Genomic DNA, 23,871 nt, shown 5'->3' with positions numbered 1-23,871 from the left:
TTCCCCTTATACACTTAACTGGCTTTGCACTGAGCTTTCAGAGGAGTCTTAGGACACCCTGACTTGAGGCATCAAGTGCCACGTGACCTTCTGACGCCATCCGCTCAAACGTTGCCTGTCTGCTTACTGCTGATGAGGCCCAAGAAGGCCGAAACAGCTATATACATATACAACAGACATATGCTATACGTGCAAAGGTATATCTAAACTGGTAGCGAAAACAAGCGAAAATACGAAATCAGACCCATCGGCAAGGCTACCATCATGAGGCGCGAGCGATCCTGGGTGTTGACAGTAGAGGTACGATCGTAAACACGAAAACTTTAGAACGTGGGTATGGGTTGTGTGCGTACTAATAGGTAATTCATAATTTCAATGTAGAAAAAACTTTCTGTTGTCCCACTCGTGCACATATACAAATCATCTACCACCCGAGTACATTTCCGTGTCCTGCTCCCTTTGCGCATGTGTCACAGTGGGCGTGTTTATCCGTGCATCCGTGCCGTGTGTCCGTGCATATTGTAATGCGGAGTTCGTACACTTTTTAGGTTAAACAGGAAGCGACGTTCACATCTCGGAAATGTAGGCCAAGATTTACTCTTGTGAACTGATGAATACAATCCATTCCCTGTTGCTGGCCCCGCGAAAAAAAAATTTCATGGGACGAGTGGCCATGATAGCGTGAGTGTTAGCAGGAATCAGCTGTGCACCAGCGATGTCATGTTTTGTTGCACTGGCCACTCATTGAATAAATGCAAACGTCTAATCACTGCCTGTACGTATTGCTCTAGGTGAGAAATGGAGCTTAAGTGAACCTTCCTAGTTTCTGTGTGATTATCACGGTGCCCTTCTGTTTGGAGTTGTGAATATATGTGATAACGATATGTATTTCGTATTGATATGTTTCATTAAGCCTGATACGATTTATTTTTTCTGTGTTCTCGTCGGGTACTGTTGCACGGATGAGGAAAAGGGAACACAACGCAAACGAAGTGCGCGAGCGTAAACGTGCCACGGCCAATTATGCACTACTTATTATTCATACTGCTGACGTCACCTCTGACGCCATTTATTACACAGTCGTAGTAGTCCGCGCAACGGATGGATGGCGCTGACCGTCTCTAGCATGGCGTCATTCTGAAGACACAGGGGTCTATGGGAGTTGCGCTACCTCTTTAGATATACCTTGATACGTGCAGCCAAGGAGCTCGTGCTATTTTTTTTTTTTTTGCCTTATGCACTTGACTGGCTTTGCGCTGGACTTTCAGAGGTGTCTTAGGACACCCTGACGGAGGCAACACGTGCCACGCGACCTTCTGACCCGTCCGCTCAAACGTTGCCTGTCTGCGTGCTGCTGATGAGGCACAATAAGGTCGAGACTGCTGTCCAGTAATGGCATGGCGACGTTTGACTTACAAACATATGCTATACGTGCGGCAAAAGAGCTCCTGCTAATATTTTCCCCTTATACACTTGACTGGCTTTGCACTGGGCTTTCAGAGGTGTCTTAGGACACCCTGACGGGAGGCATCACGTGCCACGTGACCTTCTGCGGCCATCCGCTCAAATGTTGCCTGTCTGAGTATTGCTGATGAGGCCCAAGAAGTCCGAAACAGCTGTCCTGTACTGGCATGGCGACGTTTGACTTACAAACATATGCTATACGTGCGGCCAAACAGCTCCTGCTAATTTTTTCCCCTTATACACTTAACTGGCTTTGTACTGGGCTTTCAGATGTGTCTTAGGACACCCTGACGTGAGGCATCACGTACGTGACCTTCTGCGGCCATCCGCTCAAACGTTGCCTGTCTGAGTACAGCTGGTGAGGCCCAAGAAGTCCGAAACAGCTGTCCTGTACTGGCATGGCGACGTTTGACTTACAAACATATGCTATACGTGCTGCCAAAGAGCTCCTGCTAATTTTTTCCCCCTTATACACTTAACTGACTTTGCACTGGGCATCCAGAGGTGTCTTAGGACACCCTGACGAGAGGCAACACGTGCCACGTGACCTTCTGACCCATCCGCTCAAACGTTCCCTGTCTGCGTGCTGCTGATGAGGCCCAAGAAGGTCGAACCAGCTGTCCAGTAATGGCATGGCGACGTTTGACTTACACACTTGACTGGGTTTGCACTGGGCTTTCAGATGTGTCTTAGGACACCCTGACGTGAGGCATTACGTGCCACGTGACTTTCTGCGGCCATCCGCTCAAACGTTGCCTGTCTGAGTACTGCTGGTGAGGCCCAAGAAGTCCGAAACAGCTGTCCTGTACTGGCATGGCGACGTTTGACTTACAAACATATGCTATACGTGCTGCCAAAGAGCTCCTGCTAATTTTTTCCCCCTTATACACTTAACTGACTTTGCACTGGGCATCCAGAGGTGTCTTAGGACACCCTGACGAGAGGCAACACGTGCCACGTGACCTTCTGACCCATCCGCTCAAACGTTGCCTGTCTGCGTGCTGCTGATGAGGCCCAAGAAGGTCGAAACAGCTGTCCAGTAATGGCATGGCGACGTTTGACTTACACACTTGACTGGGTTTGCACTGGGCTTTCAGATGTGTCTTAGGACACCCTGACCTGAGGCATCACGTGCCAGGTGACTTTCTGCGGCCATCCGCTCAAACGTTGCCTGTCTGAGTATTGCTGATGAGGCCCAAGAAGTCCGAAACAGCTGTCCTGTACTGGCATGGCGACGTTTGACTTACAAACATATGCTATACGTGCGGCCAAAGAGCTCCTGCTAATTTTTTCCCCTTATACACTTAACTGGCTTTGTACTGGGCTTTCAGATGTGTCTTAGGACACCCTGACGTGAGGCATCACGTGCCACGTGACCTTCTGCGGCCGATCAAACGTTGCCTGTCTGAGTACAGCTGGTGAGGCCCAAGAAGTCCGAAACAGCTGTCCAGTACTGGCATGGCGACGTTTGACTTGCAAACATATGCTATACGTGCGGCCAAAGAGCTCCTGCTAATTTTTTCCCCCTTATACACTTAACTGACTTTGCACTGGGCATCCAGAGGTGTCTTAGGACACCCTGACGAGAGGCAACACGTGCCACTTGACCTTCTGACCCATCCGCTCAAACGTTGCCTGTCTGCGTGCTGCTGATGAGGCCCAAGAAGGTCGAAACAGCTGTCCAGTAATGGCATGGCGACGTTTGACTTACACACTTGACTGGGTTTGCACTGGACTTTCAGATGTGTCTTAGGACACCCTGACGTGAGGCATCACGTGCCACGTGACTTTCTGCGGTCATCCGCTCAAACGTTGCCTGTCTCAGTACTGCCGGTGAGGCCCAAGAAGTCCGAAACAGCTGTCCTGTACTGGCATGGCGACGTTTGACTTACAAACATATGCTATACGTGCTGCCAAAGAGCTCCTGCTAATTTTTTCCCCCTTATACACTTAACTGACTTTGCACTGGGCATCCAGAGGTGTCTTAGGACACCCTGACGAGAGGCAACACGTGCCACGTGACCTTCTGACCCATCCGCTCAAACGTTGCCTGTCTGCGTGCTGCTGATGAGGCCCAAGAAGGTCGAAACAGCTGTCCAGTAATGGCATGGCGACGTTAGACTTACACACTTGACTGGGTTTGCACTGGGCTTTCAGATGTGTCTTAGGACACCCTGACGTGAGGCATCACGTGCCACGTGACTTTCTGCGGCCATCCGCTCAAACGTTGCCTGTCTGAGTATTGCTGATGAGGCCCAAGAAGTCCGAAACAGCTGTCCTGTACTGGCATGGCGACGTTTGACTTACAAACATATGCTATACGTGCGGCCAAAGAGCTCCTGCTAATTTTTTCCCCTTATACACTTAACTGGCTTTGTACTGGGCTTTCAGATGTGTCTTAGGACACCCTGACGTGAGGCATCACGTGCCACGTGACCTTCTGCGGCCGATCAAACGTTGCCTGTCTGAGTACAGCTGGTGAGGCCCAAGAAGTCCGAAACAGCTGTCCTGTACTGGCATGGCGACGTTTGACTTGCAAACATATGCTATACGTGCGGCCAAAGAGCTCCTGCTAATTTTTTCCCCCTTATACACTTAACTGACTTTGCACTGGGCATCCAGAGCTGTCTTAGGACACCCTGACGAGAGGCAACACGTGCCACTTGACCTTCTGACCCATCTGCTCAAACGTTGCCTGTCTGCGTGCTGCTGATGAGGCCCAAGAAGGTCGAAACAGCTGTCCAGTAATGGCATGGCGACGTTTGACTTACACACTTGACTGGGTTTGCACTGGGCTTTCAGATGTGTCTTAGGACACCCTGACGTGAGGCATCACGTGCCACGTGACTTTCTGCGGCCATCCGCTCAAACGTTGCCTGTCTCAGTACTGCCGGTGAGGCCCAAGAAGTCCGAAACAGCTGTCCTGTACTGGCATGGCGACGTTTGACTTACAAACATATGCTATACGTGCTGCCAAAGAGCTCCTGCTAATTTTTTCCCCCTTATACACTTAACTGACTTTGCACTGGGCATCCAGAGGTGTCTTAGGACACCCTGACGAGAGGCAACACGTGCCACGTGACCTTCTGACCCATCCGCTCAAACGTTGCCTGTCTGCGTGCTGCTGATGAGGCCCAAGAAGGTCGAAACAGCTGTCCAGTAATGGCATGGCGACGTTTGACTTACACACTTGACTGGGTTTGCACTGGGCTTTCAGATGTGTCTTAGGACACCCTGACGTGAGGCATCACGTGCCACGTGACTTTCTGCGGCCATCCGCTCAAACGTTGCCTGTCTCAGTACCGCCGGTGAGGCCCAAGAAGTCCGAAACAGCTGTCCTGTACTGGCATGGCGACGTTTGACTTACAAACATATGCTATACGTGCTGCCAAAGAGCTCCTGCTAATTTTTTCCCCCTTATACACTTAACTGACTTTGCACTGGGCATCCAGAGGTGTCTTAGGACACCCTGACGAGAGGCAACACGTGCCACGTGACCTTCTGACCCATCCGCTCAAACGTTGCCTGTCTGCGTGCTGCTGATGAGGCCCAAGAAGGTCGAAACAGCTGTCCAGTAATGGCATGGCGACGTTTGACTTACACACTTGACTGGGTTTGCACTGGGCTTTCAGATGTGTCTTAGGACACCCTGACGTGAGGCATCACGTGCCACGTGACTTTCTGCGGCCATCCGCTCAAACGTTGCCTGTCTGAGTACTGCTGGTGAGGCCCAAGAAGTCCGAAACAGCTGTCCTGTACTGGCATGGCGACGTTTGACTTACAAACATATGCTATACGTGCTGCCAAAGAGCTCCTGCTAATTTTTTCCCCCTTATACACTTAACTGACTTTGCACTGGGCATCCAGAGGTGTCTTAGGACACCCTGACGAGAGGCAACACGTGACCTTCTGACCCATCCGCTCAAACGTTGCCTGTCTGCGTGCTGCTGATGAGGCCCAAGAAGGTCGAAACAGCTGTCCAGTAATGGCATGGCGACGTTTGACTTACACACTTGACTGGGTTTGCACTGGGCTTTCAGATGTGTCTTAGGACACCCTGACGTGAGGCATCACGTGCCACGTGACTTTCTGCGGCCATCCGCTCAAACGTTGCCTGTCTGAGTATTGCTGATGAGGCCCAAGAAGTCCGAAACAGCTGTCCTGTACTGGCATGGCGACGTTTGACTTACAAACATATGCTATACGTGCGGCCAAAGAGCTCCTGCTAATTTTTTTCCCCTTATACACTTAACTGGCTTTGTACTGGGCTTTCAGATGTGTCTTAGGACACCCTGACGTGAGGCATCACGTGCCACGTGACCTTCTGCGGCCGATCAAACGTTGCCTGTCTGAGTACAGCTGGTGAGGCCCAAGAAGTCCGAAACAGCTGTCCTGTACTGGCATGGCGACGTTTGACTTGCAAACATATGCTATACGTGCGGCCAAAGAGCTCCTGCTAATTTTTTCCCCCTTATACACTTAACTGACTTTGCACTGGGCATCCAGAGGTGTCTTAGGACACCCTGACGAGAGGCAACACGTGCCACTTGACCTTCTGACCCATCCGCTCAAACGTTGCCTGTCTGCGTGCTGCTGATGAGGCCCAAGAAGGTCGAAACAGCTGTCCAGTAATGGCATGGCGACGTTTGACTTACACACTTGACTGGGTTTGCACTGGGCTTTCAGATGTGTCTTAGGACACCCTGACGTGAGGCATCACGTGCCACGTGACTTTCTGCGGCCATCCGCTCAAACGTTGCCTGTCTCAGTACTGCCGGTGAGGCCCAAGAAGTCCGAAACAGCTGTCCTGTACTGGCATGGCGACGTTTGACTTACAAACATATGCTATACGTGCTGCCAAAGAGCTCCTGCTAATTTTTTCCCCCTTATACACTTAACTGACTTTGCACTGGGCATCCAGAGGTGTCTTAGGACACCCTGACGAGAGGCAACACGTGCCACGTGACCTTCTGACCCATCCGCTCAAACGTTGCCTGTCTGCGTGCTGCTGATGAGGCCCAAGAAGGTCGAAACAGCTGTCCAGTAATGGCATGGCGACGTTAGACTTACACACTTGACTGGGTTTGCACTGGGCTTTCAGATGTGTCTTAGGACACCCTGACGTGAGGCATCACGTGCCACGTGACTTTCTGCGGCCATCCGCTCAAACGTTGCCTGTCTGAGTATTGCTGATGAGGCCCAAGAAGTCCGAAACAGCTGTCCTGTACTGGCATGGCGACGTTTGACTTACAAACATATGCTATACGTGCGGCCAAAGAGCTCCTGCTAATTTTTTCCCCTTATACACTTAACTGGCTTTGTACTGGGCTTTCAGATGTGTCTTAGGACACCCTGACGTGAGGCATCACGTGCCACGTGACCTTCTGCGGCCGATCAAACGTTGCCTGTCTGAGTACAGCTGGTGAGGCCCAAGAAGTCCGAAACAGCTGTCCTGTACTGGCATGGCGACGTTTGACTTGCAAACATATGCTATACGTGCGGCCAAAGAGCTCCTGCTAATTTTTTCCCCCTTATACACTTAACTGACTTTGCACTGGGCATCCAGAGGTGTCTTAGGACACCCTGACGAGAGGCAACACGTGCCACTTGACCTTCTGACCCATCTGCTCAAACGTTGCCTGTCTGCGTGCTGCTGATGAGGCCCAAGAAGGTCGAAACAGCTGTCCAGTAATGGCATGGCGACGTTTGACTTACACACTTGACTGGGTTTGCACTGGGCTTTCAGATGTGTCTTAGGACACCCTGACGTGAGGCATCACGTGCCACGTGACTTTCTGCGGCCATCCGCTCAAACGTTGCCTGTCTCAGTACTGCCGGTGAGGCCCAAGAAGTCCGAAACAGCTGTCCTGTACTGGCATGGCGACGTTTGACTTACAAACATATGCTATACGTGCGGCCAAAGAGCTCCTGCTAATTTTTTCCCCTTATACACTTAACTGGCTTTGTACTGGGCTTTCAGATGTGTCTTAGGACACCCTGACGTGAGGCATCACGTGCCACGTGACCTTCTGCGGCCGATCAAACGTTGCCTGTCTGAGTACAGCTGGTGAGGCCCAAGAAGTCCGAAACAGCTGTCATGTACTGGCATGGCGACATTTGACTTACACACTTGACTGGGTTTGCACTGGGCTTTCAGATGTGTCTTAGGACACCCTGACGTGAGGCATCACGTGCCACGTGACTTTCTGCGGCCATCCGCTCAAACGTTGCCTGTCTGAGTATTGCTGATGAGGCCCAAGAAGTCCGAAACAGCTGTCCTGTACTGGCATGGCGACGTTTGACTTACAAACATATGCTATACGTGCGGCCAAAGAGCTCCTGCTAATTTTTTCCCCTTATACACTTAACTGGCTTTGTACTGGGCTTTCAGATGTGTCTTAGGACACCCTGACGTGAGGCATCACGTGCCACGTGACCTTCTGCGGCCGATCAAACGTTGCCTGTCTGAGTACAGCTGGTGAGGCCCAAGAAGTCCGAAACAGCTGTCCTGTACTGGCATGGCGACATTTGACTTGCAAACATATGCTATACGTGCGGCCAAAGAGCTCCTGCTAATTTTTTCCCCCTTATACACTTAACTGACTTTGCACTGGGCATCCAGAGGTGTCTTAGGACACCCTGACGAGAGGCAACACGTGCCACTTGACCTTCTGACCCATCCGCTCAAACGTTGCCTGTCTGCGTGCTGCTGATGAGGCCCAAGAAGGTCGAAACAGCTGTCCAGTAATGGCATGGCGACGTTTGACTTACACACTTGACTGGGTTTGCACTGGGCTTTCAGATGTGTCTTAGGACACCCTGACGTGAGGCATCACGTGCCACGTGACTTTCTGCGGCCATCCGCTCAAACGTTGCCTGTCTGAGTACTGCTGGTGAGGCCCAAGAAGTCCGAAACAGCTGTCCTGTACTGGCATGGCGACGTTTGACTTACAAACATATGCTATACGTGCGGCCAAAGAGCTCCTGCTAATTTTTTCCCCTTATACACTTAACTGACGTTGCACTGGGCTTTCAGAGGTGTCTTAGGATATCGTGACTCGAGGCATCACGTGCCACGTGACCTTCTGACGCCATCTGCTCAAACGTTGCCTGTCTGCGTACTGCTGATGAGGCCCAAGAAGGCCGACACAGCTGTCCAGTACTGGCATGGCGACGTTTGACTTACAAACATATGCTATACGTGCAGCCAAAGAGCTCCTGCTAATTTTTTCCCCTTATACACTTGACTGGATTGGCACTGGGGTAGAGCCCTGGACCGGTAATCCAGAAGATGTGGGTTCGAGTCCTACAGCTGGCTAACTGTTTCAGTGACCTCCATCTTTCATCGTTAATTCTTGGGCAAATTGAGGCTTTGTATGTATTTGTCCTTTCTATGTTGTTCGAGCCTCAGAACATCAGTTCGCTCATGTTCAACAGTTGCCGCTAGCGTCGATCCCGTCGTATGATTGTGTGTATGAGTGAGAAAAATGTAAGAGTGAAAGGGGGGATGAGTGAGAGAGAGTGGTTGATTTGTCCCTTCAAATGACGCACCCTTGGAAGTCGCTGGGGAGGTGTGTAATACCCCTGTCACACGGGCATTTCGATCCTTCTCGAATCCGATCTGCATCGAACTTCCCGAGCACGCTCGAGTTTTGACGCTGCCACACGGCCACTTTCAATGCGCATTGAATGGTTGACGGTGTCGAGAATATAGGCAAATGAATAAACGGAACTCCTTAATTTCGCGTTTCCTATATAACAGCGATATTAGTGGCTTGATGGTATACCGATGTAAGCATCATTTGTAGCTTCGCGCGCATGTCCGTCTTAAGTTATGACAGTTCACCGGGGTCGGGGATGCAAATGGCGGCCGTGGAGCCGTCTTGAAATTCTCAATCCTGTTATGGGAACTGTCTTGAGTGAAGCAGGATCAAAGTTCGATCCTGCTTGGAAGCGGCCGTGTAGCACCATCCGATCTGCATTTGGTTCAAGCAGGTTCGGTCGAGCAGGATCGAAAATACCCGTGTGACAGGGGTATTAGCTTAGCTCAATTTTTAGAGCTCTGGTCCGGTAATCCAGAAGATGTGGGTTCGAGTCCTACAGCTGGCTAACCTTTTTAGTGACTTCCATCTTTCATCGTTAATTTCTTAGGCAAATTGAGGCTTTGTATGTATTTGTCCTTTCTATGTTGTTCGAGCCTCAGAACATCAGTTCGCTCATGTTCAACAGTTGCCGCTAGCGTCGATCCCGTCGTATGATTGTGTGTATGAGTGAGAGAAATGTAAGAGTGAAAGGGGGATGAGTGAGAGAGAGTGGTTGATTTGTCCCTTCAAATGACGCACCCTTGGAAGTCGCTGGGGAGGTGTGTTAGCTTAGCTCAATTTTTAGAGCTCTGGTCCGGTAATCCAGAAGATGTGGGTTTGAGTCCTACAGCTGGCTAATCTTTTTAGTGACTTCCATCTTTCATCGTTAATTTATTAGGCAAATTGAGGCTTTGTATGTAATTGTCCTTCCTATGTTGTTCCAGCCTCAGAACATCAGTTCTCTAATGATTATTTCACGGACGTCGTGCGAGAAATACCGGCCGCAACAGCTATGAGCCGGTTGGAGCCGCACCCCTAGCATCGAAAGCGCCGCCCTGGCGGTATCTCGTCGGCCTAGAACAACGTCTCCCACAGAGTTACGACCAGGAGCATTGAAGGACCGTGGTGGGTAACGTATCAGAATCGAAGCACAGTAATTGACATTATTATACTAATTTGTAGGAAGTATTATATGTTTATATTATAATACAAAATATTACATTTGCTGCCCACCCCTGGTGGTCTGTGAGTCAGTACCCTGTACCCTCCTATCGCTGTTGATTTCCTGAAATTACGTGTTAGATATCACTAATGTCAACTGTAAAATTATTACCCGAACAACCTCAAACTGAATACGAGTGTGCGCACTCTTCATAAGTGGCGGGAAGTAATGTGGTACTCACGTGAGATGATTTTTAATATTGCTCATAACACAAGGCGAAAGATTAAATAGCATAGAGTTCCCCTGCAGCAAATAATGGTCCGGTGTGCAGGCCGTTGGTGCGCCGAGTCTGGAAAGCAGAAAATTGTATACTGCACAATATTATCCAAATACACAAAAGAAAGTATATATGCGTTCCAATACGCAGTCACTGCCTTAGGCCTTTCACGAATTGTCCTGCACCAGCGGCGTGGCCGTGTCGTGACCGAGTATCGTGGCTTTCTTTCTTTCTCTCATTGTGTGTTTCATGCCTCAAAGAAACTAAGGTGAGGGAACAAGAGATACCTTTCTTTGTGCAATACACGAGTAATCTGCACTTTCCCCCTTCCTAAGCCCAGTCCCAGTCCTCTTCGTTTACAGTTTAGCCCGTCCAGAGTTACAGTCCCGTTACAGCACAGTTATAGTTTAGTACAGTTACAGTCTCGTTTAGCACTCTCCGTTCCACATGTCGGAACAGTGCACATCGTTAAACAGACTGCCGTTTTATCCCACCGTTAAACTCAACAGTCTGGATAGTCTCCTCCGGAGTGTCATTAATTTACTAAGTTTCTTCTTGTCTTGGGCCAACACGTATCGAACATATCTCGATCGTTTCTTTAAGCTGAAGCAAATATCTTTGAGGTTTATAACTTTTTTAATAGCCGTGTTTCTTCAGCTGAACAACGTGTTACGCAAAATGTTTTGCCCTTTCCTGATCTTGTCCGATAGCGTGAGCAGCAGATGATCCGTTCCATACGTATTAAGAATGTGCCTCTCAGTAGCTCTGTTTTCCAGCAATGCCACCGGAACAATAGAAGAGATGATCATATGCTATATCGCCCTGAGAGTGCTTGCTATGATCCCAAAATCTTGAACACTTTGCCATCTGGGCTAAGACGCATCAATTGTCCACGCAAGAAGGTACGAGGGTACATAGTTGGAACCTCCGTATATCTATAGTATCTATATTTTTACCTGTGTCTGTATATGTGAAATTTCCAGCTTAAGTCGTGTCTATGCTTACTTGTTTTCATATGTGTGTTCGTGTAATTCCTTTCTGTGGTGCTGGCACCTTTACTAGTTATTCCTACTGACCGTGCATCATGGGTACTTGTGTGTAGGAGATAAATAAATGATAAATACGAGTAAATATTACAACTCCTCAAAGTGTACCACGCACTGGTCCGTACAGACTGCCATTGGTTATTTTGTGTCCATCCGCTCTATTTCTCCCTTTTCCACACCTTAGAGAGCTGCCACCGTTCCATAGCTCCTCAGGCTTATCGAGGTATTATCGTCCTCAGAAAAGCAGCGTAGTGCCGAGCTAGTTTCTAGCAACTAATGCTGCAGTACAGCACCAAAGAAAATAGCACGACTACAGCGACATATTGACACAGAAGGTTTAAGGTGCGTGAGCGGATTGCACACTCAATGTAAACTTTCACTCCATAAGATGTTGAAGCTCAACTACTGCGCAGAATTGCACGTTCTCATTTCTGATGAGAAGGGGGCGGAGAGCAAGCTTTTTGTTAGCACTGTTATCAATGCAAGGTGTCACAAAAGGTGTAGTCGCTCAGCGGCGCTAACACGAAACTAAAAACAACAACAACAACAACAGGTGTACTTGCGTGATTCTCAACAGATGAGGAGATAGTCGTGTTTTGAATCAGGGTTAGCTAAGACCTCGTTATGTGCCTCTGGTTTTCTGAAGTATTTTAAGTAGAGCTAATGTGGTTTACTCACAGGCGAGCAAGCTGGAACGCAGCGTTGGGCAAGGCACTGAAACGCTTGCCTATGTCGCTAACAATAACAAACTTCCTGTTGGCGTTGCATATTCCTTTCTCCCATGTGAGACCTTGAATGAGAAAAGAAAGTTCATATTCTTAATGTCTATAACCAACGTGCGCTAATGTGAAAAATCTGATGTCGTTATATCAATAGCAGCACAATGCTTACTATTTTCATATTTCCTACCTTGTGAACGATAGCTCTTTTGGTTGCCTTCATTTGTGAATACTTTCCTCCTGTGATATGGAGAGAGTAATATGTTTATAAAGGTGCCAACGAAGTTTTAACCACGGAATTCGCACACCTCAATTACGGTCAAGTGGCGGCGTATCGAGGTCAGAAGGACGGGTTAACCTGTTATAAAAGGCGTATTTTGCACAGGATCTGCATTTCGAAGATGACCGGTGATTTCAGTAAGGTTAGTACAGCGCAGGCAGGGCCCCTCACCTTCGACGTTCAGGCGAATGTCCCCAGGGGGCAAATAGGTCGTTTTTTTTACGGCAGCGACACCTAGTTCGAAACCAATCTAGTTTGGTACATGAAATAGTTTTGTGATTTCGCCGCAACAACAATGCATTGAATCAATTGCGTCGCAGTCGCTGCTCGAGAAAACACACGCAGATGTAAGGAATTTAACACCGTTCGGAACCGGCTCTTCCGGAAACACATCCGGTCTCCGGCTCGTCTGTGCGGTGCATTTGTGCCTCGCTGGCGGAGTTTTTGTGGTTTTTCGTGCCTTTTGCTGTTTGCTGCTTATTGAAGTCTTTGTGGAATGTGGCGTGGAAGCCCATGGGCCGTTACCGCGCCGCGAAGCGGTGCAACAAAACTCCCGGAATTTCGCTTTCCCACTTCCCAACCGACGATGACGAGAGGTACGTATGTTTCTCACACCGTCAAGCGCATTTGTTTGGCGCTGTTTGTGCACTTTTGAAATTGGCTGTGATATGAATTCAATGTGTTTTCTGGCGAAACGTTCGCGAACTTGTCCAAAGCTGGCGAACACAGGCTATGCTGCGTACACTTCACCGAAGATCAGTTCGCCGGAGCAACAGAAAATCTACGTGGAAACGCTCGCCCATCTTTGCGAGTGCAGACCGTCGGCTCCGTTCTTTGGTAGGTATGCTGGTTCTGCAAGGTAGGTATGCTGGTGCCTAAACTCAAAATATAGCCAATCGCTGATTCTCAGAACATGTACGCAATGATTTGAATTGCTTTCGGCAGAATTCTTCGATTTGTTACAGGACCTCCGTCACCATGGCATGTGCTATGGCCCCCTGTTTCACTCATCATTCAGATACTCAATTGGCCATTGTGAGTTGGAACATTGAATGGAACAAAAATATCGAGGTTAAAGGTATACCGCTGGATGCACAAACCGACATCTCAAGTGTTCTGTCGCGAATCGGTGACGCCATTGGTGTGTCGATCACTGATTCGAATATCGATAAATGTCACCCATTTTCCATACCGAATGAAAATCTCATTATTCACTACAATTCCCGACGAAAGCGTGATCTAGTGCTTGAAAAAGCAAAAAAGCGTCGATTGACTGCCTCCGATCTGGGCTTCTCAGCCAACACGGCAATTTTTGTGAATGACCATCTCTCTCCTAACCTTAAAAAAGTTCTTGGCTTTGCGTTGGCCAAAAAGAGAGAAGGTAAACTCTCACAAGTTTGGTCACGAAATGGGAAAGTCTATGTACGTAAACAAGACGCTGTTCCTGCATTATGTGTGTACTTGGCGGTGTACTTGTATGTGACTGATATCGCAGGCTAACTAAAAGCATCGTTTTAAAACCTCAATATATATATATATGTTTTTTACATGTATTTTCTACCAGATGAAGTTTCAAAGCCTCTGAAACTCGTAGATAAAGCAAAATACAGCTCTTGAAGAAATAAAATTCTGGACTCTTGCAAACGTTAATGTTAGTTAGACCAAAGCTGTACTCTATAGATAAAAAAAACATGCCCGTGTCCTTCCCCATTGATATATTTCTTCGATAAAACCGTGTTAAAGTTGTAAAGACAATCAAAGTGCTAGGAGTACATTTCTCCGACAACTTGTCATGGGACAGGCATATATCTTTTATCAGGTCGAAAATATCCAAACCTATTGGACTTATGAACCGGCTCCGCTCTGTCCTGCCGAAAAATGTTAAATTACTCATTTACAACTCTGTAATACTTTAGGTACTACGTTAGGGCCTGTTGGTCTGGGGCACCGGAGCTTTTGGTGATATCAACAGTTTACTTATAGCGCAGAAAGGTGCAGTTAGAATTATTACCGGGGTTCCTTTTGACCATCACACCAAAGACTTGTTTATTACGTTCAATATCACTAAAGCAACAAGTCTGTACAATTACTTTCTGCTGAAAGCTTACACTGTAGCCGTTAAACATAACAATATTTTCTTTCTTTCGTTTTTTTTTCACTTAATTCGTTTGCTGATCGTACACAACACACTGCAAGATGGAAGCTTCCGAAATTTAGAACTGACTACGGTCGCCAGTCACTAACCTATGCGCTCCCGCACATAATGAAGCTTGCCGCTGAAGAGGTGAATGTGAATGACTTATCATTGTCTTCGTTAAGAACATTATTTGTACAAGGTTTATGCTCCTAGTTTGTAAGTAATCCGCATAATGCTTGTTGTGAGAATTTAGTTACTAGTTGTAATCGTTACGCTAATTCACGTACTCCTGGCCAATTAGTCGCGCTGAACTTGGTGTCGCGTTAATGTCGATTGATCATCAATTTCAATTTATTTTGTCGTTGTGTGTTTTGTATGCGTGCATGTATTCTTTCCTTTCTCTTGTAGTAACGTCCTGTAATAGCTGTCATTGACGCGTGATGGAAGGGTAGTGCCATAGTGAAGCAGCTTCGTGCTGCTGTTTGGCCGCCCGTTACATGTATTTTTGCATTTAATGACGGAATAAATCAATAAATGAACATGTAAAGACCAGTTTGTGCTGAAGTTGTGTCGTCTTCGTTTACTGTAGCATCTACAGCTCCAAAACTGAGAACTTTTAAAGGTGTCCACTTGCAAGCGAACAGTTGCTGCAAGAAAGGCTCAGAAACTTTAGATATACCACATGTCGCAGTGACACCAAATATGCGCTCCTTGAATACTTGTTGTGCTGCTTAGCCCCCTTGTAGTGTTTCTTTGTTTTCTACCAAAGTCAACATTATGAAGTGCTGCTCCCACCTTATGATAGGGAGGATGGTAACTAAATGTAAGGGAATAATGCGAGGGTTCAAACTTGACACGAGATCTTCGATCTTTGATATGTGACATCACGATACCACAAAATAAATTTGGAAGTATTACGCATCACTTATGGAGCAACCAGTATTTGCACATGCGGATTGTTTTGCGCTTACAAACGTGTAGACTTGTTGCTCTGCGCACTTTATACTTTCCAGCCTTTCCCCGGTAATACAAGAAATCATTGCTGCTTGCCACTTGTGTACTTTCGATTAATTTCATTGTTCTATTCCCTAGCGCACTCTTCCACGATTATAGTTTTTGATTCGCAATTTACATATGTGATATTCTTTGCTATGTGTTCGTGTACTTGAGAAAACAAGCAAATCCTTTCGTGCAAACAATTGTGATTGTGCTTTTGATGGTGTATCTGACATGTACGTTGGTAATAAAAAATATTTGTCAATCTACAAATGCATCTCGCATTTCTTACATTTCAGCGCGCAGGGAAGGCAAAATCATGAAATCGCGGCGCGCGCCATGGCAGGAACTGGGAGAGGGGAAGGGAAACAGATTGGATATTGTGCTAGATACTCGACCTTGGGTCGAGCGGTATCTTGCGCCACCTAGCCTGTGATATCGCATGCTATTCAGCGCCATCTGTTGAGAGGAGCGGGCGAACCAACTCGCACATTTTTTTCCACTTTTACAGTCCTCCTTGCCACGGAGCACGTTACCATTGCGCCTATGGGAACTGTGGAGGCCTGGCGCAGGGTCGAGCGAGGAAAATGCTTGATTGGCGGATGAAGTTGGAATTGGTTAGAACCGTGGCTCACACTGCGAGGGTGACTATTACATTTTCATGAAACTACCTGAACTGCCGTAGACTAGCTAGTGCCTCGTGCGATCCGATAGATGCATCATCGTCATTGAAACTGAAATTGTAGCGTTCGGTTCTGAAGAGCCACACAACAGACCAATGAACACCGAAAGTTTGTTTCAGGCTCCACCACCTACCAGCTTCTTTTCCCAGATGTGGTCCACAACGCTATTAGCGTCGTCTAAGGACTCACCATAAGGGTCATCTCCTCTGGAAAGTAGACGAGAGAGAACGACGAGGGGTTTGGTGTGAAAACAGTGATGCGAGTGCGTATTCGAGCCCAGGTAACGGTTTTGAGCTGAGTAACTTGTGAGTCGGATATTGATGTCGAGATACGTAGTTCGTTCAAGGTGTTCGTGAGAAAAGCAGGCTTGTGCCGTTAAATGGAAACTGATTCCAGGCACCCTTGGATGTCGATGATAAAGATCCACAAAAGAAAACAGAGACAGGAATAGGGTGGCACAATGACCTGCCGAATCCTATCGGTGCGTAGAAAAACATGACAGGAGGAGTCAAGTGCGGTAGAAACAATGACGGCGACACGGGCTGGCATATCAGGTGGCAAGAAAAGCGCGGTACGCTGGTTGCAGATGAAGGTTGGCCGGTCAAGGGACGGAGTAGTAGGAGGGGTGAACACATCAGATGGAAGCCGTAAGGCTGTCCCGTAGACGAGTTCCACTGAAGATTAGCCAAAGTCCGGCATAACGGCCGTTCAAATTTCAAGCAGAATTAGTGGTGCGTCGTCCAGTTACTTCGTGCGCCGGTTTGAGCAATGATGATCTGCTTTCGATGAAGACTGGATGGTATGTAGAAGTCCAGAGACGAGACGGTGCCAAGGAGTCGTAGGGAAGCCACGAAGAGACAAATTTCAATGGACTGACCATGCCGGTTGCGACTTCAGTAATGTACCCCGAAGTGGGACACCGACGCTGTGATAAGATTTATAACCGCTGTGTGACGAACGGAAGTCTCGCGGGGGAAGAGCGCGTGCACCTATGTAGTGCCGTGTGCAAACTGCCAATCGTTTACTGGGATAACCGACACCCGACACTCTCTTCGCGTCTGGCGTCTCGTGGCCTCAATCGTGTATCGTCCAACACCAATGTAAGTCGCCACGTTCTGGGCACGTGTCTTCAGTTGACTAAATTTTACCGACTTATTTCATGTCAAACGTATGGCGGGAAGAAACGGCATCGAACGAAGCAGCGTTGCACGATTTAGTCGGCCGAGCATGCAAACGCTGCCGAAAGAGTTATGCTTGTCCCGACTATATCCAAGGTGCAACAACAACAACTTTATTTTTGGCTCTGGAGAGTGGGGAGGTTCATCGCCACAGGCGATACTCTACCTTATTGCTCGTGGATATGTGGGGAATAAAATAACGAGCCCCTTCACAATAACGATCGAAGTCCGATGGTGTCCAGAAATGTCAGAAAACTTTGAGCGCAGAGCGTTGCTGGGCTGGATTAGGCCAGGGACCAAGCAATTTCGATAGGGAGGAGGGGCGAGAGTCCAGCTGACGAAGAGACTCGGAGAGTGTGGTTCGGGAAGGTTGGTAGTGGGGGCAATGAAGACGAATATGCTCCAGATCCTCAAGAACACCACAGTCGCAGCAGGTGGGAGAGCCAAATTGTCTCAAGCGGTAACGCCACTGAGCTGTAAAGACCACATCGAGGCGCATTCGGTGGATTAATGCAGCATCTTGACGAGAGGTGTTTCGTGGCATGCGGAAAGCGAGCGTTGGATCATCCAAGCTGCAAATTCATAGGCGTACACCCATTGTTCACCGGGCTGGTATCTTATGTGTTGCCATCTACAAGCAGATCATTTTGATACAGGTGACTCTTGCCTCTTTCGTTTTTTTTTCTTTTTCGATATGCGTTTCCCGCCGTTAAAGTGTATGTGCAAGTGATTCAGTTTAAAAATCTTTCTTTGTAGTTGCAGTTCAAATCAGTATTGGAGAATATAGCTTAGCACGATATGTGTTTAAGCAAATGTATCCTCAGGAACAGGAGACACTCCTGGTAGCCATGCTCCACTGCTCAATACCTCGCATCCATCTTCAACTGCCTTAGATCCTGCTTCTGAACAGCATGTACATTGCGCAGTGTGTCCTGTTCAGCAATGTATACCGTGTATTAGATTGCTGAAGAAATTTCACAGGGCTCCGCTCTGTCAGGCATATAGATTCAGTACAGCTCACCTATTGAAGTGACATGTAAGTGGTGATTGCTTCATCAATAAAGTTTTGTTACTGCACGCAGTTTTATTTTCCCAATATGTAATGAACCTGCAGTGGGACCTTCCAGGGATTGATAGGATCAAGCAACATGCTCGAATGATCTTTTCAGGCAGTTTCCTGGCACAAAACGTCAATCTTCTTACTAGTTTAAAACATCTTTTTTAACAGTAGCCATTTTAGAACTACATCCTACAACGCGAGTTACTCCGTCCTGTTCTTCCAGATAGTGTGCGGCTGTATTGATTTGGATGTGACTAGTTGTCACGCTCCGGTGGCATCACCGGAGCGTGACAACTAGTGTGGACATCGACACATTAGTTGAACAGTAAAGGAGAGCGTTTGCTAGATGTACGTGCATCTGCATGTACTGCGGCGCCATGCCACCCGCGTGGGAGAATATCAACAAACGTTCCATCGTAGGCGTACCACAAAAATTATTGGCGGTGAATGAATTGCTCTTGCCGAAGTGCCCGCCGCATATTCGAAAATTCATATCAGACCAAGTATCAGTATTTTAAGAAACCAAGGTGGCATAGTAATTGTCATCCGTCCCCTTAGAGAAGCTTACATCAGTAATTACCCCACACGGGGTTTTAAATTGGCGATATACTTCGAGGGAAAGGGTCAGCAGTGGAAAGCGAATGTCTAATGGACCAGGACACCAGGCGTCACAGTCCAGTCGCTCTCGAAAGCACAGACGAGACGCGTTACGTCGCAAACGAGACGCGTGGAAATGACATTTGTAAGAAACTCGAAGACGATAATAGAGACGATCAATTCCTCTAAAGGGGGAGCTCAATGGGATTAAATGGACTAAGGAAGAGAATGCAGCAGAATACATGCACCACATAGAACACCTTTCCCAGCAGTTACGGAGTTTGAAGGGAAACTGCCGAAGATGCTGATGTAGATACTGTTGCAATTCAAGGACTGCCAAAAACATATTATAGAGTAGCCCAAGGCTTTGACGTATGTATCATGTCCGATATTACCCTACAAAAGGTCAGATATGCCGTTCTACAAGAAAAAGACTTCAGAAAATGGACTCGGTGGATGAAGCTGCTTGTAAACCAAGTGTTCGGCAGAGGAGGTACCAGCAGGAGGATGAGTTTGCTTCACAAGCCAAGACGCTAAAATGTGAGAAACCTGGCCACTGTGCGCGATATCGCTGGACACATTCAGCAGGAACCAGTGGAAGTGGGACGCTGTCATGTCCCAGTGGAGGTGGGACGCTGTTATGTCAGTTATTTAGATACGATGTTACGCCGTTAGTTATGTTACGTTAGTGGAAAGCCGCTACGTTAGAACAGAAGTCGCGACGAGTCATTCAGGAATCGCAATCCCAACACGACTGAATGAAAGCCAAGGCAAACGGCGAGACTGGTCAAAGCATCCACAGGACAAGATGGGTGGTGAGCGAGTGGCCAACTAGTTTGTAGCGACCAGACCATCGCTGTGGTCATCAGCCTTTACGAAGTGCTGCGCCAATAAATACACGGTGCACGGACCGCTCGGGCAGTACCTACCACGGATCTTCTCAGAGTCAGGCTTGTCTATCTTCTTCGACGGACCTTGTTACATCTGGTGACCCGAACGATGCCGTTGGCATGGACCGTCCACCTGCTGCGCCACTCACACTAGCAACCTTCGCCCCGATCCATGATGCCGGCGTCGGGGATTCCGTGTTGGCGAACGCTGCTGCCAGCGAAGTCAATCTACCGCCATTTTGGACCGAGAACCCTCACGCTTGGTTCTCGCACGTTGATGCGCGCTCTACTCTTCCAAGAATTATATCTTCGCTTACCCGCTACCTCAACTTCCTCTCGGCCCTCCCTATGGAAATCGCTGATCAAGTCGACTACCTGCTTGCTTCGCCCCCACCTCAAAATCCGCGAATGTAGCGAACAGGCACGCATCTGCCAACTGCTTTCTGAAGAAGAGTTCGCCGACCGCTGGTCGTCTCAATTGCTTCAGCAGTTCCTGGTAGACTCGGAAGACACTCAGCCGAGGTGCCTCTCCAGAGGTTGCTACAGCAAGTCCGATTGGTCCTCGCCGGTTCTGGTGAAGCTTCCTTAGACCATCTTGCCCAGTTGGCCGGCCGCATCGTTGATTGCTTATCTCCCGCCGGTGTATCATCTTCGAGAATGAACACTGTGGGTGCTATCAGCTCGCCGGATCCCACTCTTCTGGCGTTCGAAGCTAAGATCAGCGACCACTCTGGTGCGGTTGCAGCCTTTCGCACGGACTTCTCCCGTCGCCCGATGTGGCGGCGCACCCCTTCTCGTGCCCGCCGCCCCTGCAACCGGATCCCATCCCATCATGCTGACGTCTGCACTACCAATGCAGGTTCGGCGACCGGGCACTTAAGTTCACCGAGCCCTGCTCCTGGGCGGAAAACGCACCGGCCAGCCGGTAGCAGAGGCCTACGACTGTGGCCCAAACACAATCCGCCTTTTGTGTGTGTGTGTGTGTCTCGGACCGGATCTCGCGCCATCGGGTTTTGGTAGACACTGGAGCAGAGGTCAGCCTGATTCCCCATGTGCGCTCCGACCGGGCCCACGGCAAGCCCTTTCTCACGCTTCAAGCCGTGAATTCGTCCCCCATCGCGATCTTTCGCCTGCGGTTCCTCGCCCTGGACATTGGCTTGCGAAGAATCTCCCGTTGGGTTTTCGTGATCGTGGACGTTCCGCGGCCCATTCTCGGCGCCGATTTTCCTGCCCACGATCATTTTGGCATCGACATCGACCTCAGCAGCCAGACATTGGCTGACACCCTGACAATTCTTTCGCTGTCTCGCACACCCTCCGGCGTCCCGCTATGCTACTGTACTGGCGGACTTTCCCGCTGTCAGACAGCCCTGCAAGCTAGCTGTCTTGCCAAAGCACACAGTGCTCCATCACATCCAGACCACTGGTGCCCCACTTTTCGCACAGCCTAGGCGCCTCTTCGGCGAACGCCTCCAAATCGCCCACCCCGAATTCGACCAAATGTTGCAATTAGGTCTCATCCGCCCATTTTCCAGCCATTGAACTTCCCCGCTTCATCTCGTGCCCAAGAAGGCCCCCGCCGATTGGTGACCTTATGGAGACTATAGGACCCTCAACGCACGTACCGTCCCTGACCTGTTTTCCCAGCCACATATCCATTACTTTGCAGAAGGTCTCGCACGTGTCAACACTTTCAGCAAAGGTCGATCTGGTGAAGGCGTATTATCAGACCTCGGTGGCCCACGAAGGTATCCCGAAGATGGTACCACTTTGCATTGTTCGAGCTCGTGCGAATGCCGTTCGGCCGTCGCAATGCAGCACGGATATTGCAACGATTTATTGGCGAAGTCGTCCTCAGCCCCCCGGTCGTCGGCGCAACTTGATGACCTGCTCGTCGCTAGTAAGAGCCCTGAGGAGAACGATTCCCGCCTCCGTTCTTTCAGCAACTCGACGAACACGGCCTTCTCGTAAACCCCAAACAGTGCCTGTTCGGCGTCCCTTCATCGGTCTCCCTAAGACATCATGTGTTGGCAGACGTTTGTCCCCTTCCCTCTAAAGTGGCCGCCATTAAGCGATTCTCGCCCTCTTCTTCACTTCGCAAGCTGCGAGAGTTTTTTGGGCTGCTTAATTTACAACGTCGCTTCTTGCCCACTGCGTCGGTATCATTCAACCTCTGACGGACCTTCTCAGAACACGCCCGAAGCCTCAATCTGTCCTGTCTCTTCCTCCTTTAGATCTCAAAGCCTTTCAAGCATGGAGGAACGAAACACAAGGAGCGGCCCTTCGCTCGCGGCTAGCGTAGTCACCCTCTAGCGGTCGCTCGAGTCAAAATCGCCATTGCATCCTGTCCACCACGTGATCCCCTCTAAAGTTTTGGTTTTGCAAGGCTTTGTTTCTTGCGCTGCTCTCCGTATGATTTTGCTTTTTGAAAGTAATTTATTGCGAAAATGTGAGCACCATCGTAGAAACGACGTATGGTAATGTGTTCCTGTCCCAGCTGTGGTTCTCGTTGAACTGAAAGCAGCTCTGTCACGGGAACGCGTTTTGTTCGTAAGTACACGGTCAGTTGGTGTAGTCGCCCGTGTGTGTTCGAGTGATCTTGAATTGTCCATTTGGGACCTCAAACTGTGCCGCAGATTCATTTAATATCTTCTGTTGTTGTACAAATTTGATTAATGGTATTTTGAGTACGGCATTCTTTACCACTTAATCAAGGAACGTACATACGTTGGAACTAACCGTTGCCACACGTGATGTTTCCGGTTCCACGTACTTCTTTTGCGTTCTGCACACTGTGACTGGTCTTCTAATAGAACAGTAAACATTCGAACACACAGAAATAAAGTGCAAGCACGCTTTCAACGTAATACTGCCACCTGAACGGTGACACAACTGCAGCTCGCGTCGTCTGCTCCGCTGGTGCCATGCTGTCTGGAGGGTCACTTGAGCGGTCACGTGGTAGAAAGGAGCATCCCAGAATGCAATGCGAAGCCGGCACCGCTCGTCCCGATGGAAAACTATCGCAGAGGCCGCTCCTTGTGTTTCCTTCCTCCATGCTTTCAAAGACCAGTACAGTTATTGGTTCTGCCACCATGCCCGTACACGCGGTCCCGTCTGCTCTTACGCGACTGATGGTTGACGCTGCTTGCAATGGCGTGGACGCTGTCCTCCAGCAATTTCAACCTTCTGCTCCCAACCATCGGCTCCCTGGCTTTTTTTCTCTCAAGGGCTTAAGTCCTCGGAAGGAGGGCACAGCACGTTCAGGTGGGAACTCGTCGCCGATATTACTCTGTCAAGTACGTCAAGCACTTTCTCGAGGGACGTCAATTTTACATTCTCAACGACCACAACCCCTCACATATGTCTTCCGCTCCAACCGGGAGATTTATTCCCTACCAACCTGCGTCGTCTATCACTGATTTCTGAATTCACCACGGACGGCTGATTGGTCCATTGTGGACAAAAACGCTGCCTTGTCCCGCCTTGACATGTTCGACCGTTTCCTCTTACGCCACCGCGCAAGCCACGATCCGGCATTGCGGCAATTCCTTCTGACCCTGGCTCACACTCCCTGGGCCTTCAATAAGTCAATCTGCCCTTCTCCATATCGGACATCGTGTGTGACGTATCCGGCACCATCCCTCGCCCGTATTTGCCTCCTGTATTACGCTCCAGCGCCAAGAACTTCATGAAATGCACAATCTTTGCCACCAAGGAGTCCGTGCCACGCAGCGGCTGTTCACTACGCCGTTCGTGTGGTCCTGCATGAACAAAGATGTTCGGCAGTGCGCTCGAGCAT

At 48.9% G+C, this 23,871-nt stretch overlaps 1 protein-coding gene across 4 annotated transcripts in view; it reads right to left on the bottom strand.

The window, feature by feature from the left end:
• LOC135369886 (uncharacterized) overlaps window positions 1-23,871 on the bottom strand; it is a 127,215-nt gene that overhangs the window by 49,144 nt on the left and 54,200 nt on the right. For all 4 annotated transcript variants that reach the window (XM_064603474.1, XM_064603466.1, XM_064603482.1 and 1 more), the window contains exons 5-7: window positions 12,442-12,491; window positions 12,211-12,322; window positions 10,451-10,558 (exon numbers count right to left, since the gene is read on the bottom strand). In XM_064603474.1, the coding sequence (XP_064459544.1) occupies window positions 10,451-10,558; window positions 12,211-12,322; window positions 12,442-12,491 (270 nt within the window). The remainder of the gene's footprint in view (window positions 1-10,450; window positions 10,559-12,210; window positions 12,323-12,441; window positions 12,492-23,871) is intronic.

This window comes from Ornithodoros turicata, chromosome 1 (genome assembly GCF_037126465.1).
Source record: "Ornithodoros turicata isolate Travis chromosome 1, ASM3712646v1, whole genome shotgun sequence".
Taxonomy (NCBI): Eukaryota; Metazoa; Arthropoda; class Arachnida; order Ixodida; family Argasidae; genus Ornithodoros; species Ornithodoros turicata.
This window is presented reverse-complemented; position numbering and strand designations above follow the sequence as displayed.